This window comes from Aotus nancymaae, unplaced genomic scaffold (genome assembly GCF_030222135.1).
Source record: "Aotus nancymaae isolate 86718 unplaced genomic scaffold, 86718_ANA_hifiasm-v0.15.2.pri h1tg000062l, whole genome shotgun sequence".
Lineage (NCBI taxonomy): Eukaryota > Metazoa > Chordata > Mammalia > Primates > Aotidae > Aotus > Aotus nancymaae.
In genome coordinates, this window is record NW_026988476.1 from 15,331,165 (window position 1) to 15,350,950 (window position 19,786).

Genomic DNA, 19,786 nt, shown 5'->3' on the forward strand with positions numbered 1-19,786 from the left:
CTGCTGCAGCCAATGTCTTCGCAGCAGCCACTCCAGATGGGCCTCAACTGCTATCAGTGTGCCTAATTAACATTTATAACATATTCCATCTACAGCAGCAGAATTCACATTCTGTTCAAGTTCACAAGATATATTTACCAAGAAAGACCTTATTCTAGGCTATAAAACAAGTAATTTAAAAGGAATCACATTTTACAAATTTTGTTCTCTGGAATTAAATTGGAAATTAATGACAAGTATTTGGAAAATGCTTAAATATTTAGAAACTACATAACACACTTATATGTGTAACCTGTGGATCTAAGAAGAAATCAAAAGGAAAATTAGAAATTGTTTTAAATTTGATGAAATAAAGAATGAAACATCAAAATTTGTGGGATGTAGCCAAAATAAAGAGGAATATGTCACACTATGACACCCATATTAGAAAAGAAGAAGAAGAGTTCTATATCAAGGAAATAAGCTTTCACCTTAAGAAACTAGAAACAGAAGAGCAAATGAAGCTCAAAGTAAGAAAAGAAAGGAAATAATAAAGATCTGTGTGAAAATCATTGCAGTGGAAAACAATAGAGAAAATTAGTGAAAGCAAAAGCAGGTTCTTGGAGAAGATCAATAAAATGGATAAGCCTCTAGTCAGATTGACCATGGAAAAGAAGGGGAAAATTGCTAACATCAAGAATGAGAGAAGAAACATCACTACTGATCATACAGCTGTTAAAGAGATAATATAGAAATATGATAAACAGCATGATGCCCCAAAATTCAACAACTTAGGTGAAATGGACAAACTATTTGAAAGAACCAAACTACTAAAACTCATTCATAAGGAAATAGATAACTTCTGGCTGGGCACGATGTCTCACACCTGTAATTCCAGCACATTGGGAGGCTGAGGCAGGCGGATCATTGAGGCCAGGAGTTCAAAACCAGCCTGGCTAACATGGTGAAACCCTATCTCTACTAAAAAAACAAAAACTAGCTGGGTATTGTGGCTCGTGCCTGTAATCCCAGCTATTCAGGAGGCTTAGGTATGAAACTTGCTTGAACCCAGGAGGAGAAGGTTGCAGTGAGCTGAGATTGTGCCACTGCACTCCAGCCTGGGCAACAGATCAGGACTCTGTCTCAAAAAAACCAAAAAAACAAAAAACTTGTAACCCAGTATCTATGAATGAAATTGAATTTTCGTTTAAATTTTCCCACAAAGAGGCCGGGAGCAGTGGCTCACACCTATAATCCCAGCAGTTTGGGAGGCCAAGGCAGGCAGATCACTTGAGGTCAGGAGTGCAAGACCACCTGGCCAACATGGTGAAACCTCGTCTCTACCAAAATTACAAAAATTAGCTAGATATGATGGCACATGACTGTAATCCCAGCTACTCAGAAGGCTGAGACAGGAGAATCATTTGAACCTGGGAGGCAGAGGTTTCAGTAAGCCAAGATCGCACCACTGCACTCCAGCCTGGGTGACAGAGCGAGACTCCCTTTCAAAAAAAAAAAAAAGGTTTCTACAAAGAAACCTTCATTTTCTGATAGTTTATACCAAACATTTTAGGAAGAAACCAATTCTACATATACTTCTAGAATATTGAATAAGATGGAGTTCCCATCTCATTGATGGAGGCCGCTATTACTCTGATACCAAATCATACAAAGACTGGAAAACTACAGACTGATTCCTAATATAGCATAAGAACATAGAGATAAAAGTTCTTAACATAGAGCTTTTTATTTCCTCTCTTCCTAATCTGAAATATAGTTCTCCCTCAGTGTTCACTGTTTTAATAGCCCTGCCATATACGTTTGATTGTTTTTTCCAAGTCAGGGTTGATTTTTTTTTTTTTTTGTCTTTCTTTCTTTGAGACAAAGTATCACTTAGTCATTCAGGCTGAAGTGTAGTGGCATGATCATGGCTTACTGCAACCTTGACCTCTGTGGGCTCAGGTGATCCTCCCACCTCCCACCTCAGCCACACAAGTAGCTGGGACTACACGTACACACCACCATGCCTGGCTAATTTTGGTATTGTTTGTAGAGACAGAGTTTCAACCAAGCTGGTCTCGAACTACCAGTCTCAAGCAATCTGCCCACCTCAGCCTCCCAAAGTATTAAGATTATATGCATGAGCCACTGCACATGGCCTCTCATTTCTGCACTTCTATCAATTCTTACATTTTCAGAACATATCCTGAAACCAATTACTTACTGCAGTCTCTGCTGCCATTCCTCTAGTTCATGCCATAATTATCTCCCACATGGCTATCGTAGTTTCATCACTGGTTTCCATGCTTGTATTATTACTTCATCTCATGTAATAGCCATTGCTACTGTTAAAATAAACCAGACCATGGGACTTCTCTACAGAAAGCACTTTGGTAGCTCCCTAGAACACTAGTGAAAAAAATTTTAAATCCTTACCAAAAATTGTAACTCTTTATTACCAAGGGTCAGATAATAAAGGACCAGCTAACAAGGCCTATTGTTAAACGATAAAAATGTCTATTCATCAAGAAGACATATTAGTCCTAACACACACACACACGTACACATAGAGACAGCACGCATACATGAAGAAAAAAACTGATAGAAATTTAAGGATAAATAAATCTGCAATTATATCTACATTATAATTGTATAAGGTACACAATTATAGATTAAGTTAATTATCTTTTAAATCTAAAAGATATAAAAGTTACATTTACACTATAATGTAGTCTAAGAAGTGAACAGTAGCATTATGCCTAAAAAAATCAATATGCCTTAATTAAAAAATATTTAGTTGCTAAAAAATACTACTGATCATTTGAACCCTCAGTGAGTTGTAATCTTTTTGCTAGCGGAGGATCTTACCTTGATGTTGACGGCTGCTGACTGATTAGGGTGGTAGTGGCTGGCCATGGCAATTTCAGCAATTACAGCCAATATTACTGCTCATTGACGGTGTACCTCGCCACTCATGAGCTCTGATGGAGATGTACAAGGAGATTAATATTGTTTTCATACATTATAATGTAACTTCAATTCTGAAAATTTAGCATGTAAGAATCATACTGATTTTGAAAGTCCAAGATGGCATCTTCTTCTAATAGGAGGCTGTTTCCTTTACATTGAATATCTGTTGTTTTGTGTAGCTACATATATCTATTACCTTATCTGGATAACTTGCTGCTGCTTCTACATTAGCACCTACTGCTTCACATTGCACTTTTTCCCCCCCGGAGATGGAGTCTTGCTCTGAAGCACAGGCTGGAGTGCAGTGACACGATTTCAGCTCACTGCAACCTCTGCCACCTGGGTTCAAGCGATTCTCCTGCCTCAGCCTCCCAGGTAGATGGGATTACAGGTGTGTACCACCGTGCCTAGCTAATTTTTGTATTTTCAGTAGAGACGGGGCTTTGCCGTGTTGGCCAGGGTGGTCTTGAACTCTTGACCTTATGATCCACCCGCCTTGGCCTCCCAAAATGCTGGGATTACAGGCGTGAGCCACCTCACCCAGCCCACATTGCACTTTTATGTTATGGAGATGGCATCTTTCCCTCAACCTCATGAACCAACCTTTGCTAAACTCAAACTTTTCTTCTGAACCTTTCTAACCTTTCTGAACCTCTTCCTTGACAATATTCCATACACAGAAAAGAAGACATCTATGATCCTGTTTCAGTTGAGTCCCATTTAATGAATGATTTTGTCATTTCTTTTTCCCATAGGGAGAAGAAAATTGAGGGACTGAATTTTATTAGATGCTTAGCTGCTTTTCATTCTGAGATATTGAACACAAAATTGCATGAAACAAATTTTGCAGTTGTTCAAGAGGTAAACTTATTTTTTTGATAAGTATTATTAGAATAACAAGGAATAAATATGCTATGTTTATTTGACCTTTAAAATTTTTAAACACCTCTGTACTATACGATATAAAAGGCTTGTATTTAATTAAAGTAGACCTTGTCTTAATTTGTAACATTAAGAGAAATTTAATGGATGTTGATTTTTAGGACAAAAGATAACATATATTAATATATGGGGCTTTGTTTTTGAGATGGAGTCTTGCTCTGCTCCCCAGGCTGGAGTGCAGTGATGATGCAATCTTGCCTCACTGCAACCTTCTCCTCCTAGGTTCAAGCAATTCTCCTGCCTCAGTCTTCCAAGTAGCCAGGATTATAGGCACACAGGCACACACCACTATGCCTGGCTAATTTTTGTATTTTGAGTAGAGATAGGGTTTTACCATGTTAGCCAGGCTGGTCTTAAACTCGTGACCTCAGGTAATACACCCAACTCGGCCTCCCAAAGTGCTAGGATTATAGGTGTGAGACACTGCACCCAGGCAAAGGTATGTTACTTGAAGACAGGAGTTCGAGACCAGCCTTCCCAGTATAGTAAAACCCCATTTTGACTAAAAATACAAAAATTAACCAGTCATGGTGGTTTGCACCTGTAATTCCAGCTACTCAGGTGGCTGAGACACAAGAATCACTGGAACCCAGGAGGTGGAGGTTGCAGTAAGCTGAGATCATACTACTGCACTCTAGCCTATGCAACAGTGAGACCCTAACTCAAAAAAAAAAAAAAAAGTAAAATTCCTTTCCAAGTGATTACTGATTTTCTTGCAGAATATCAGCAAAATGTACATTTTGAAATGTTTTTTTAGGTGAAAAATTTACGTTCTGGAGTTTCTCGTGCTGCTGTGGTCTGTTTAAGTGATCTTTTCACTTATTTGAAAAAGAGCATGGATCAAGAATTAGATACCACAGTAAAAGTTTTGTTGCACAAGGCTGGTGAATCAAATACATTTATAAGAGAAGATGTTGACAAAGCATTGAGAGCTATGGTTAATAATGTAACTCCTGCACGTGCAGTTGTTTCTCTTATCAATGGCGGACAAAGGTAATGTTTAAAATAATCTTGAAATGTCATTAAAGATAAAATGTTGCAATCAGGGGTGTAGAAAAGAAACCAGCAAATCTTAGTATTATATCGATCAAAAAACATTTATTAAAAAAGTTCCTGGCCGGGCGCGGTGGCTCAAGCCTGTAATCCCAGCACTTTGGGAGGCCGAGGCGGGTGGATCACGAGGTCAAGAGATCGAGACCATCCTGGTCAACATGGTGAAACCCCGTCTCTACTAATACAAAAAAAATTAGCTGGGCACGGTGGCGCGTGCCTGTAATCCCAGCTACTCAGGAGGCTGAGGCAGGAGAATTGCCTGAACCCAGGAGGCGGAGGTTGCAGTGAGCCGAGATCGCGCCATTGCACTCCAGCCTGAGTATCAAGAGCGAAACTCCGTCTCAAAAAAAAAAAAAAAAAAAAAGTTCCTGTGAGGTAAACATTATACTACATGCTGAATATGAAAGGAATAATGTTGTTATTTTTCTCATAAAATATTTATATTTCTTGTGTCCCTAGGTCACCTAGCAAAGTGTCTGCCACACAAAATCATCTAGGCAATTTGGCTTTAGGTGACTTACAATTATTATTTTTATTAATTTTTATTTCAATAGCTTTTGGGATACAAGTGTTTTTTTGTTACATGAGTGAATTATATAATAGTGAATTCTGAGATTTTTGTGCACCCATCACTTGAGTAGTGTACATTGTATCTAATGTGTAGTTTTTATCCCTAGCCCCCCTCCTGCTCTTCTTCTTTCTCTAAAGATAATTATATATATATCACCCTGTATGGCTTTGCATACTCATAACTTAGCTGCCACTTATAAGAGAGAACATACAGTTTTTGGTATTCCATTCCTGTGTTACTTCTCTTAGAATAATGGCTGCCAGCTCCATCCAAGTTGCTGCAAAAGACATTATTTAATTCCCTTTAATGACTGGGTAGCATTCCATGGTACACATATATATATACCACATTTTCTCTCTTTCTTTTTTTTGAGACGGAATTTTGCTCTTGTTGCCCAGGCTGGAGTGCAATGGTGAGATCTTGGCTCACTGTAACCTCTGCCTCCTGGATTCAAGCAATTCTCCTGCCTCAGCCTCCCGAGTAGCTGGGATTACAGGCATGTGCCTCCATGCCTGGCTAATTTTGTATTTTTAGTAGAGACAGGGTTTCTCCATGTTGGTCAGACTCAAACTCCCAACCTCAGGTGATCCACCCACCTTGGCCTCCCAAAGTGCAGGGATTCCAGGCGTGAGCCCTCGCACCCGGCCCACCACATTTTCTTTATGCACTGACTAGTCAGTGGGCACTTAGGTTGGTTCCACATCTTTGTAATTTTGAATTTTGCTGCAATAAACACGTGCAAGTGTCTTTTTCACATAATGACTTCTCTTCGTTTCGGTAGGTACCAAGCAATGGAATTCCTAGATCAAATGGCAGATCTACTTTTAGCTCAATAAAAGTTATTTTAATAACCTTACTCTATTGTTATTTCAATAATGTTATTTACATTCATAGATCTATAACTAAATGTCAGTTTTGTTTTGCTTTTAACTTTTTGGGAAATAATAAGTAATGCAAATAATTTGTTATTTTAGTCTCCCAGGATGATTGTTGAGGAGCTCTTAAATCATTTAACTTTAAAATAGGTCTTTGGCTTTGCATGGTGGCTCATACCTGTAATCCCAGCACTTTGGGAGGCCAATGTGGGAAGACTCCTTGAGCCCAGGAGTTTGAGACCAGCCTGGGCAACATAGTGAGACCTCGTCTGTACTAAAACTAAAAACAAATTAGTTGGGTGTCTTGGCACATGCCTGTGGCCTCAGCTACTTGGGAGGCTGAGGCAGGAGGACCACTTGAACCCAGGAGGTTGAAGCTGCAGTAAGCCATCATTGCATCACTGCATTCTAGATTCAGTGATAGAGCAAAATCCTGTCCCAAAAAACAAAACCAAAAATACCCCATAGATCCGTAGATCTTTGGAGAATAGTTTATATAACTACTCTGTTTTAATTGATCATGTCTCTTTGTAGCCATTTACACATTGCCGTAAGAAGGTGTACAGCCCAGCATTTATCAGATGTATTGGAATTTATGGAACCAGAACGTATTTTATCTGCAACAAAGGATATGGCTGAACGTATATTACCAGCTGCTGCTAAGTTTGCTCAAGACAGTTCACAAGAAACCAGGTGACTATCTACTAATGTTTGCTAAATCTATTATTAATAAGGGATTGGTGCTGGGGGATGGTCTTATTTAACCAGTTTGTAAATATTCTTGAGGGAGTGCACAGTGAATTCTCCAAATTTACGGATGACACTACATACTTCTGGGTAGTGAGATGCCAAGTCACAGGGATGAACTTCATGAAAATGGCACAAGACTGTATGAGTGGGCAGAAAAGTGGCAGAAGAACTTCATTATGGGCAAATGTAAGGTAATGCATTTAGGGGAAAATGATATGTTCTCTAAGCAATCAGGTAAAAATCAAGGGAATAAGTACACATGAAAAATACAGGAATACTATATAACTATATTATCCCATGAAACATGAGATATCTGCAATCTGAAAACTACACAAATTTCTGATGGTTGTACTTGAAAAATAATTTTATGAAGTTTAAGAACAGTCAGAGATACCTGAGAATTATAAGAAAAAAAAAAAGAATAGAGAAAGACATACAGGGTGATATGTATATTACACATACAATAATTAAGACGTTGGTAGTATTATGGCTGTGGTGGTGACAGAAATTTCGGATGTAGTCAGACACTTATGTTAAATTTCTTGTCCCTGTCATTGTTTTTTCTTAAGCAAGTTACTTAATTTCTGTTAGTCTCTGTTTCCTCAGCTATAAAATTAGGAAGGGTGGACTAGGGGACCAATAATGTCCCATATAAAATATAAAATTTTTATAGCAATGATATATGGCTAGGCGCAGTGGCTCATGCCTATAATCCCAGCACTTTGGGAGGCCAAGGAAGGCAGATCACCTGACGTCAGGAGTTTGAGACCAGCTCGGCCAACATTGTGAAACCCCGTCTCTACTCAAAATAAAAAAATTAGCCAGGCATGGTGGCACGTGCCTATAATCCCAGCTATCATTGAACCCGGGAGGCGGAGGTTTCACTGAGCTGAGATTCTGCCACTGCACTCCAGCCTGAGAATCAGAGAGAGACTCCATCTCAAAAAAAAAAAAAAAAAAAAAAAAAAAGATTAATTTTTTAAAAGGATCTGGGTCATAAGGATTAAAGTAAAGAAGGATATAAAATTTTTAACATTTTGATCCTTTTGTAGTTCATGAGCATGATGATTGGGTGTTCACACGCTTCTGTGAGATGTGCCACCCTTGAACCTTGTTACGACGTCAGCACATTACCCATCTGACCTGAAAAAAAAATTTTTTAACATTTTAAGACAAAGATGTTCATTACTTTAGGTAACTGCTGGAGTTAATATTATGGAACTCATTATACCTAAAGATAATACAGAAGGTAAATGTATTAGTTTTTCATTGCTGTGTAACAGATTAACACAAATGTAGCAGCTTAAGGCAACTCACATTTTTTGGCTTAAGAGTTCTTTAGGTCAGAAGTCTGGCATGGCTCACCTCAGGTCACTGCCTATGGTTTCAGAAGGACAAAATCAAGGTGATAGCAGTGCTGGGCTTTGCCAAATTCAGTTCCTTGTGGTTCTAAGACTCAGGACGGCCGAGCGTGGTGACTCGTGCCTAAAATCCCAGAACTTTGGGAGGCCAAGGTGGGCAGATCACCTGAGATCAGGAGTTCGAGACCAGCCTGGACAACATGGTGAAACCCCATCTCTATTAAAAATGCAAAAATTAGCTGGCCGTGGTGGCGTGAGTCTGTAATCCCAGCTACTCAGGAGGCTGAAGCAGGAGAATCACTTGAACCCAGGAGGTGGAGGTTACAATGAGTTGAGATCTGCTATTGCACTCCAGCCTCAAAAAAAATAGAGACTGAGGTCTGCATTTCCTCACTGGCTGTCAGCGAGGGTCCTTGCTTATCTCCTTAACACTACTCACATTTCTTTGCATGCAGCCCTCCTCTGGTTTTAAGCCAGCAATGACATGTTGAGCTCTTCTTCATAGGATCTTTCAGACTTCCTTTTTTTCTACCAGCCACAGAAAGCCCTCTGCTTTTAAGGCCTTGTTTGATTAGATTAATTCTACCAGATCATGTCATTATTTTTTTTTTTTTAAAGATGGGGTTTCACTATGTTGGTCAGGCTGGTCTTGAACTCCCAACCTCAGGTGATCTACCCGCCTTGGCCTCCAAAGTGCTTGGATTACAGGCGTGAGCCACCACGCCTGACTCATGTCATTATTTTAAAGTTAACTGTGTTATATGACATAACATAATCTTGGGAGTGATATCTTTTTTTTTTCTTTCTTTTTTTAAAAATTATACTTTAAGTTCCAGAGTACATGTGCAGAACATTCAGGTTTGTTAAAGAGGTATACAATGTGCCATGGTGGTTTGTTGCATCTATCCCCCATCATCTACATTAGATATTTCTCCTAATGTTACCCCTCCCCAATACCCCCACCCCCTGCTATCCCTCCCCTAGCCCCCCCACCCCCCGACAAGCCCCAGTGTGTGATGTTCCCCTCCCTGTGTCCATGTGTTCTCATTGTTCAACACCCACTTATGAGTGAGAACATGTGGTGTTTGGTTTTCTGTTCTTGTGTCAGTTTGCTGAGAATGATGGTTTCCAGCTTCATCCATGTCCCTGCAAAGGATATGAACTCATTCTTTTTTATGGCTGCATAGTATTCCATGGTGTATATGTGCCACATTTTCTTTATCCAGTCTATTACTGATGGGCATTTGGGTTGATTCCAAGTTTTTGCTATTGTAAACAGTGCCGCAATGAACATATGTGTGCATGTATCTTTATAATTGAATGTTATAATCCTTTGGGTATATACCCAGTAATGGGATTGCTGGGTCAAATGGTATTTCTAGTTCTGGATCCTTGAGGAATCGCCACACTGTCTTCCACAATGGTTGAACTAATTTACACTCCCACGAACAGTGTAAAAGCGTTCCTATTTCTCCATATCCTCTCCAGCATCTGTTGTCTCCAGATTTTTTAATGATCACCATTCTAACTGGTGTGAGATGGTCAAGGGATGTGAAGGACCTCTTCAAGAAGAACTACAAATCACTGCTCAAGGAAATAAGAGAGGACACAAACAGATGGAAAAACATTCCATGCTCATGGCTAGGAAGAATCAATATTGTGAAAATGGCCATACTGCCCAAAGTAATTGACAGATTCAATGCTATCCCCATCAAGCTACCATTGACTTTCTTCACAGAATTGGAAAAAAACACCTTAAACTTCATATGGAACCAAAAGAGAGCCCACATAGCCAAGACAATCCTAAGCAAAAAGAACAAAGCTGGAGGTATCATGCTACCTGACTTCAAACTACACTACAAGGCTACAGTAATCAAAACAGCATGCTACTGGTACCAAAACAGAGATATAGACCAATGGAACAGAACAGAGGCCCCAGAAGTAATACCACACATCTACAACCATCTGATCTTTGACAAACCTGATAAAAACAAGCAATGGGGAAAGGATTCCCTATTTAATAAATGGTGTTGTGAAAACTGGCTAGCCATATGCAGAAAGCTGAAACTGGATCCCTTCCTTATACCTTATACAAAAATTAAAGATTTAAACATAAGACATAACACCATAAAAACCCTAGAAGAAAACCTAGGCAACACCATTCAGGACATAGGCATGGGCAAGGACTTCATAACTAAAACACCAAAAGCAATGGCAACAAAAGCCAAAATAGACAAATGGGATCTAATTAAACTTAAGAGCTTCTGCACAGCAAAAGAAACAATCATTAGAGTGAACTGGCAACCAACAAAATGGGAAATAATTTTTGTGGTCTACCCATCTGACAAAGGGATAATAACCAATCTACAAAGAACTTAAACAAATTTACGAAAAAACCCCACAAATAACCCCATCAAAAAGTGGGCGAAGGATATGAACAGACCCTTCTCAAAAGAAGACATTTATGCAGTCAATAAGCATATGAAAAAAGGCTCATCATCACTGGTCATTAGAGAAATTCAAATCAAAACCACATTGGGAGTGATATCTTATTACATTCACAAATTTTAGGGATTGGAGCAGGACATCTTTGGGGAATCATTTTAAAGTTCTGCATATCACATTAATGTTCAAAAAAATTCAAGAGAGTTAGATCATGATAGGCTAGTTAGAAAGAAAAGATGTTCTTTTCTCTGTCTCTATCACCTTGTTAAAAAAAAAGATTTCTTAATGGCTATCTTGTATGCTTCTTTACTTAACCTTTCCTTAATGGCATAGTAATTCTTTCTAGCCCATTTTGTCATATCTTAGATTCTTACTTAAAGTTATAAAATTATAAAATGGTTACAGTTAATTTTTGAGTTTCGTATTTCTCACATTTTGTGTCCCTGTTGTTTGCTTACTTGTTCATATCATTGGGCCCTATAATAGACCTACAGTCCTTAACATTGCAGGCTAAACCTTAGAATTGCCCTTGAAAATATAACTGATTAGGAGCTGCTTATCTGGATATAGATAATCCAGATATAGCTGGATATATCCAGAATAATATGGTTGTGGAGAGAGAAAGGTAATATTCTCTGACTTCACTTCTCTCTCTGCAATTTCATTACATTTGAATGCATCTGGTTGAGATACATGATCTTTTTCTTTTAGGAGACAGGGTCTTGCTCTTTCGCCCAGGCTGGAGTACAGTGGCATCATCTCAGCTCACTGCTGCCTCTGCCTCCTGAACTCAAGTGATCCTCCCAAATGCAGCCTCCTGAGGAATTGTGACTACAGGCGCATGCCACCACGCCTGACTAAGTTTTGTATTTTTTTGTAGAGATGGGTTTTGTGATGTTGCTGAAGCTTGTCTTGAACTCTTAGGCTGAAGCAATCCACCTGCCTTGGCCTCTCAGAGTGCTAGGATTATAGATGTAAGCCACTGTGCCTGGCCAAGACAGGTGATCTTAAGATCATCCTGTATCCCCCCACCTACAAAAATCTACAAAAGCCTGTCCTTCTCTTGCTTCTTTTTTTTTTTTTTTTTGAGACAGAGTCTTACTCTGTAACACCCACCTCTCACGTTTAAGCAATTCTTGTGCTTCAGCCTCCTGAGTAGCTGGGATTACAGGCATGTGCCACCACGCCTGGCTAATTTTTATATTTTTAGTAGAGACAGGGTTTCACCATGTTGGCCAGGCTGGTCTCGAACTCCTGGCCTCAAGTGATCCACCCACCTTGGCCTCCCAAGGTGCTAGGATTACAGTTGTGAGCCACCATGCCCAGCCTCTTCTCTGTTTCTTTTTGTGCATATATTCCAAGTTGTGAGTAAAAGTGTAACTGTAATTTATTTTAGGTCTTGGCCTCCTTGCATATGAATAGTGTGGTACTATTTTGAAGTAGTGTAAGAAACCTACATGCTAAAATACCTCCAATATGCACTTCTGTGATATCTGAATTTCCACCGTTAGAATCACTGAGCTTAAAGTATTATGCTAAGATGATTATTTTAAATTCTATATATTCATATAATATAAACTTAGTTTTTAAGATTATTACCTTTCTTAACATATCAGCCACAATTTATCAACTAACCTTGGGTGTATTCTAGGTAGTAAAGAATAGGATTTTGAACAATCAGAACTCTGGTAAGTTTTGGCTAAGGAAAGTGAGGGTTGACTCAGGCCAGAACATCTGGCCAGTAGGTGGACAGCAAATGGTCAATGGGCAAGGAGCCCAGGACAGAGACAAACTTCATCTGACTCACAATTCTGCCTGATGCCACTATTGATAGGTACCCTGGGGTGCCTGAAAAATAGAATCAAAGCTTTTGTCTCTCCATCTGACACAGGGCAGAAGGATTTGAAGACAGTGACTTTAAAAGGGAATTATGGGAGCATCCCAACAGATGTTTTTGTTTGTTTGTTTGTTTTTGTTTTTGTTTGAGATGGAGTTTCTCTCTGTTGCCCAAGCTGGAGTGCAATGGTGTGATCTCGGCTCACTGCAACCTCCGCCTCCCAGGTTCAAGCAATTCTCCTGCCTCAGCCTCCTGAGTAGCTGGGATTACAGGTTTATGCCACCACATCTGGCTAATTTTTGTATTTTCTTTTTAGAAGAGACAGGGTTTCACCATGTTGGCCAGGCGGGTCTTGAACTCCTGATCTCATGATCCGCTTGACCCAGCCTCCCAAAGTGCTGGAATTACAGGCATGAGCCACTGCCCCCAGCCACAGATGCTTCTTAACTTACAATGAGATTATATCCCAGTAAACTCATCATGAATAGGAAATACCATAAGCCAAAAGTGCATTTAATACACCTAACCTACCAAACTTTATAACTTAGTCAGATAATCATAACTTAACCAAGCCTTACCTTAAACATTCTGAGAACACTTTCATTAGCCTGCACTTGGACAGAATCATCTGGCAACACAGTACATTGTAGAGTATCATGATCGTGTGGCTGACTAGGAGCTGTGGCTCACTGCTGCTGTCCAGCATCTCAAGAGAGTGCCATACTGCATATCACTAGGTATGAAAAGATCAAAATTCAAAGTATGGTTTCCACAGAATGCATATCTCTTTCATACTCTTATAAAGTTGAAAAATTACAAGTCGAATTGTTGTAAGTCGAGAACAATTTATACCCTCCAGGGTGTATCCTGTACAGTTAGGATATCTGTATTTTGGTGATTACTTAAAATAGGAATGGTAATCTTGATGTTTGATAGTTTTTCTTTTTTTCTATTGAAAACAATGCATCTAAGGACAGAAACTGAGCTTGTTAATGTCTAAAATGTAATATACCTATTTTTCAAATATTCATAGGTTTTATGGTCGAAAGATGCTGTTCTTCATGATGTGTCATCCTAACTTTGAAAAAATGCTTGAAAAGTATGTCCCATCTAAAGATTTGCCATATATTAAGGAATCTGTTAGAAACCTACGACAAAAGGTATGTGGAAAAAGTTTGTTTTATAAACGACTTTAAAAGCAAAGTTTATTTTTACATCAAGGTAAAGGATAGGAATAATTACTTCTTTGATTATTTCTCTTTAATCATTTAGAAAAATCTACAGTAGCATTTCAACAACTACAGTACTAAGTAGACATACATATTGTCAAGCCTTGGAAGTAAATGTTTATTGAATAGAAGCTTGATGTTTGGTGGAATATAATTTGGCTTATTGGAGTTATGAGACATGGGTTTGAATCACAGCTCTAACAGCAACTGTGTAACTTACACATTTCTTCATTTCTTTAACTAGAATTCTCACTTTATAAAATGAGGATAATAATGTTTACCATTCTTAGTCCCTGCTTTATTTACCTTGTATATGTCACTATTAGAGCTATTACCACACTGCAGAACATTTATAAGTAGCTCCTTGAGGGTGAGTGCCATGTCTTATTTGTCCTGGTAGATAATGGGAATTCAGTAATATCCATGAAATGAGTAACTGAGAGAATATCAAATGAAATAAAATATAAGAAGTATCTTTATATATTATTTTATAAATATGTTTAATAATGTAAATGTTTTCTCTTGTAATTTATGTCATTTCTCTCTGATAACCTTGGGCTAAGTACTCACTTATAAAGGAATAATATTACAAAGATATGTAACAATAGACATTTTGGAGCATTTTTTTTCTGCTCATTGAGCTTGAAGATTTCAGCTTAGTTATCTTAGAGCTTATTAAAATAACCATGCAAAAAAATTATCTGACTAAAATGAAGCAGATTGTATTTGTGAGTCTTTCTAATACAGGAAAGGTTTAAAGTAGTTCTTACCAAAATGTTTTTTTTTTTGAAAGAAAGAAAGAAAATAAAGAAGAAGAGGAAAAAGGAAGAGAAAGAGAGAGAGAGAATGGGAGTATTGCTTTCTTGCCCAGGCTAGAATGCAGTTTAGTAATGGGTATTGAAAACCTCTTTTATACCAATAATTATACTTGATGTAAACAGGAAGGAATAAGGGAAGAAAATAACAAACGAGCAGCCAACCAATATTTCATTTAAACCTATGAAATGCTATGCGATTACTGAGGAGTGATTTACTTCCAATTATGTAGTCACTTATGGAATAGGTGTGAGGTGGTAATGTATGTTTTATGTATTTGAAGTGGAGAGTTCTATAAATGTTTATTAAGTTTACTTGTTCCGGGTCTGAGTTCAAGTCCTGGATGTCCTTGTTAATTTTCTGTCTCGTTGATCTATAAAATCGTTAGCTCTTCTTGTTACATTGATCCTTTTGCCATTATGTAATGTCCTTCTTTGCCTCTTTTGCTCTTTGTTACTTTAAAGTCTACTTTATCAGAGGCGAGAATTGCATCTCCTGCTTTTTATTTGTATATTTTTACTCTCTGATTGGTTGATAAATCTTCCTCCTTCTCTTTGTTTTGAGTTTTTGTGTATCGTTGCATGTGAGATGGGTCTGGATTCAGCATAGCAATGGGTTTTGGCTTTTTATCCAATTAGAATATATATAACTTTAATACTAGCATTTGGTGCTAGCTGGCTGTTTTGCCCATTAGTTAGTGTAAATTTTTCTTTGTGTTAATGTTCTTTTCTTTTTGATATATTTTTGGAAAGGCTGATATTGGTTGTTCCTTTATATGTATAGTGCTTCTTTCAGAAGCTCTTGTAAAGCAGGCCTGGTGGTGGTGAACTCTCTAAGTACTTGTTTGTTCGCAAAGGATTTAATTTTTCCTTCGATTATAAAGCTTAGTTTGGCTGGATAGGAAATTCTGGGTTGAAAGTTCTTTTCTTTAAGGATGTTAAATATTGGTCCCCACTCTTTTCTGGCTTGTAGGGTTTCTGCTGAGAGATCTGCTGTAAGTCTGATAGGTTTCCCTTTATGGGTAACCTGACCTTTCTCTCTGGCTGCCTTTAGTATTTTCTCCTTCATTTCAACCCTAATAAATCTGGCAATTATGTGCCTTGGGGTTGGTCTTCTTGAAGAATATCTTTGTGGTGTTCTCTGTATTACCTGGAGTTGAATATTACCCTGCCTTGCCAGGTTGGGAAAATTTTCCTGAATGATATCCTGAAGAGTATTTTCCAACTTGGATTCATTCTTTTCATCACATTCAGGTACACCTATCAAATGCAAATTAGGTCTTTTCACATAGTCCCATATTTCCTGGAGACTTTGCTCATTCCTTTTCATCCTTTTTTCTCCAATCTTGTCTTCTCGTTTCATTTCACTGAGCTGGTTCTCGACTTCTGATGTCCTTTCTTCTACTTGATCAATTTGACTGTTTAAACTTGTGCATGCTTCGCGAAGTTCTCGTGTTGTGTTTTTCAGCTCCATCAATTCACTTATATTCCTCTCTAAATTGTCCATTCTCGTTAACATTTCGTCAAACCTTCTTTCAAGGTTCTTAGTTTCTTTGCATTGGGTTAGAACAAGTTCTTTTAATTCACAGAAGTTTCTTATCACCCACGTTTTGAAGCCTGCTTCTGTTATTGGAACACACTCGTAATCTATTAAGCCTTGTTCCGTTACTGATGAGGAATTGCGATCCCCTGTAGAGGGAGAGGCATTCTGATTTTGAGTATTCTCTTCCTTTTTACGCTGATTTCTTCCCTTCATTATATATTTATCCGTCTGTTGTCTTTGTAATTACTGACTTTCTAACTAGGTCTCTGAGCAGACGTCCAACTTGTTGATTCCCAGAGCCGAAATCTGAGCAGTCCACTGCGCCGGCCAAAATAGCGGTGTTAAGACTGATGGTGCTTTTCTGCCCGGGAATCTCTGGACTCTGCACCAAAAACTGGCACGCTAAGGCACCAGCAAAACCGCTGCGCCGGCCACAAGAGTCGCCCTGGCGACACGTGGGGCTCCTCTGCTGGGAATCTCCTGGTCCGTGAGCAACAAATATTCGTCTGAAAGTGTGGCATCCTCTCGTTCTCTGCGCTTTCACTGGGAGCTAGGAGCCCGAACTGCTAGTGATCAGCCATCTTGGATCTCTCTCACCAAAATGTTTATTCTCACACTCCTAATGTTGAGAACATTAGGAACAACAGTGTTCAGTGTTTATGGACTGTGTCCATATGTTCTATATAGATTTTAAGCTTTAAGAAGAGTGGTTACAAAATACAGTGTATTATTATATTATTTTATTTTATTTATTTATTTATTTTTGAGATGTTGTTTCACTCTTGTGCCCAGGCTGGAGTGCAATGCTGTGACCTTAGGTCACCGAAACCTCCACCTCCCGGGTTCAAGTGATTCTCCTGCCTCAGCCTCCCAAGTAGTTGGGATTACAGTCATGCGCCACCATGCCCAGCTAATTTTGTATTTTTATTAGAGATGGGGTTTCTCCATGTTGGCACGATCTTAGCTCACTGCAACCTTCACCTCCAGGTTCAAGCGATTCTCCTGCCTCAGCCTACCGAGTAGCTAGGATTACACTACCACACCCAGCTAATTTTTGTACTTTTAGTAGAGACAGGGTTTTCCCATCTTGGCCAGGCTGGTCTTGAACTCCTGAGCTCAGATGATCCACCCATCTCAACCTCCCAAAGTGCTGGGATTACAAGCATTAGCCACCGCACCTGGCCCAAAATGCAGTGTATTTTTAGTTTTTATCTAGTTTTTATAAGTCAATATATACTTTCCCATTAGTCGCATATTTTGTTAATTTACTGCTAACTACAAGGTGTTTTATGTATCCCATACTCTTTAAAGTATAAGTATACCAGATTATTAAAATACTTGCCATCTTAAAAAATCAGTGACGGCTGCTTTGAAAATTACATTGTGTAAGTTATTTCACTACTAGATTTAAAACTTGTTTGGTACTAATTTTATATTTTTTTGCAGGGTTTGGGAGAAATACCATTGGATACTCCTTCAGCAAAAGGAAGACGATCTCATACTAGCAGTGTTGGAAATACAAGATCATCATCTGTTTCCAGAGATGCTTTCAATTCAGCTGAAAGGTATGATGATGTGATAGTCCTTATCATTAGAAAAATTAGTCCCTAGTTATAGTAGTCTCATTTGGATGTTTTCATAAACTACCCCAGGGGTATTTGCCAAAATGGAATCGAGTTTTAAAAGTTTGGTAAGGATCTAGAAAGTGTGAGGTAATTAGATTTAATAAGGGAATTATATTTACAGCAACTTGCTTTTTTTTTTTTCTGAGACAGAGTTTCATTCTTGTTACCCAGGCTGGAGTACAATAGCCTGATCTCAGCTCACTGCATCCTCTGCCTCCGGGGTTCAAGTGATTCTCCTGCCTCAGCCTCCTGAGTAGCTGGGATTACAGGCATGTGTCACCACACCCAGCTAATTTTTGTATTTTTAGTAGAGACAGGGTTTTGCCATGTTGGCCAGGCTGGTCTCAAACTCCTGACCTCATGATCTGCCCACCTCTGCCTCCCAAAGAGCAATTTGCTTTTAGATGCACTAAACATTAGTAATGCTGTAGTGTTATTGAACTTGTAAATGTTAGGCCTATTTTGGAAAACTCATTTTTTAAAAAAAATATAGCCTTTATTTTTTCCCCCGATTGTAAAAGTAATACATAATTATAGTTAAAGAAAAGAAAAAAATCCTTAGAAAATGAAAACATTACAGGGACTTAGAAAGCTAGGCATGGTGGCTCACACCTGTAATCACAGCACTTTGGGAGGCTTAGGCAGGCAAAATTGCTTGGGCTCAGAAGTTTGAGAGAAGCCTGGGCAACATGGTGAAACCGTCTCTACCAAAAAAATACAAAAATTAGCCGGGCCTGGTGGTTTTTGTTACCTGTGCTTTCAGGGTCTTAGTTATGAATTATTTACGTAGACCAGTGTCCAGAAGGGTACTGCCTAGGTTTTCTTCTTGTAGTTTTGTAAACGTAGGTCCTACATTTAATCCATTTAGTTGATTTTTATATATGGTGAGATACTGTGTTTAATTCTGCTTATGGCAGTCTAATTTTTCCAGCACTGTTTATTGAAAAGGGTGCTGTTTCCTCCATGTATGTTCTTGTCATCTTTGTCAAAGATCAGTTGGTTGTAGATAAGTGGCTTTATTTCTGGGTTCTCTATTCTGTTCCATTGATTTATATGTCTGCTTTTAGACCACTACCATGCTGTTTGGGTTTTATAGCCTTGTAATGTAATTTAAAACCAGGTAATATGATGCCTGTAGCATTGTTGGTTTTGCTTAAGATAGCTTTGGCTACTTGGGCTCTTTTTTTGTTCCAAAAAAAAAAAAGGTACAGTGAGCCACAAATTTTAGGATTGCTTTTTCTAATTCTGTGATAAATGATGTTGGTATTTTGATAGGGATAGTTTTCCTTGTAGATATCTTTCACCTCCTTGGTTAAAAATATACTTCTTTTATTTCTTTTTTAGCTGTTATAAGTGGGATTGCCTTCTTGATTTGTTTCTCTGCTTATTCATTATTGGTGTATAGAAATGCTACTGATTTTTTAAAGTTGATTTTGTATCCTGACACTTTACTGAATTCATTTATCAAATCTAAGAGTCTTTTGGTGGAGTCTTTGGAGTTTTCTAAATATAATATTGTATCATCAGCAAACAGGGATAACTTGACTTTTGCAGTTTGGGTGCCTTTTATTTTTTTCTCTTGCATAATTGCTTTGTCTAAGACTTCAGTACTGTGTTGAACAGAAGTGGTGAAAGTGGGCATCTTTGACTTGTTCCAGTTCTTAGAGGGAATGCTTTCAACTGTCTCCTGTTTGATATGATGTCGGCTGTGGATTTATATATGTGGCCTCTATTATGTTGAGGTACGTTCCTTCTATGCCTAGTTTGTTGAGGATTTTTACCATGAAGTGA

The 19,786-nt window shown here is 38.5% G+C and overlaps 1 protein-coding gene and 1 non-coding gene across 4 annotated transcripts in view; both read left to right on the forward strand.

The window, feature by feature from the left end:
- TOGARAM1 (TOG array regulator of axonemal microtubules 1) overlaps positions 1-19,786 on the forward strand; it is a 116,072-nt gene that overhangs the window by 78,747 nt on the left and 17,539 nt on the right. For all 3 annotated transcript variants that reach the window (XM_012456290.3, XM_012456288.3, XM_012456289.3), the window contains 5 exons: positions 3,705-3,810; positions 4,649-4,884; positions 6,925-7,083; positions 13,817-13,943; positions 17,817-17,935. In XM_012456290.3, the coding sequence (XP_012311713.2) occupies positions 3,705-3,810; positions 4,649-4,884; positions 6,925-7,083; positions 13,817-13,943; positions 17,817-17,935 (747 nt within the window). The remainder of the gene's footprint in view (positions 1-3,704; positions 3,811-4,648; positions 4,885-6,924; positions 7,084-13,816; positions 13,944-17,816; positions 17,936-19,786) is intronic.
- LOC135270481 (small nucleolar RNA U13) lies at positions 8,181-8,284 on the forward strand. The gene has a single exon (XR_010338654.1). It is a non-coding gene; the product is annotated as a small nucleolar RNA U13 (small nucleolar RNA).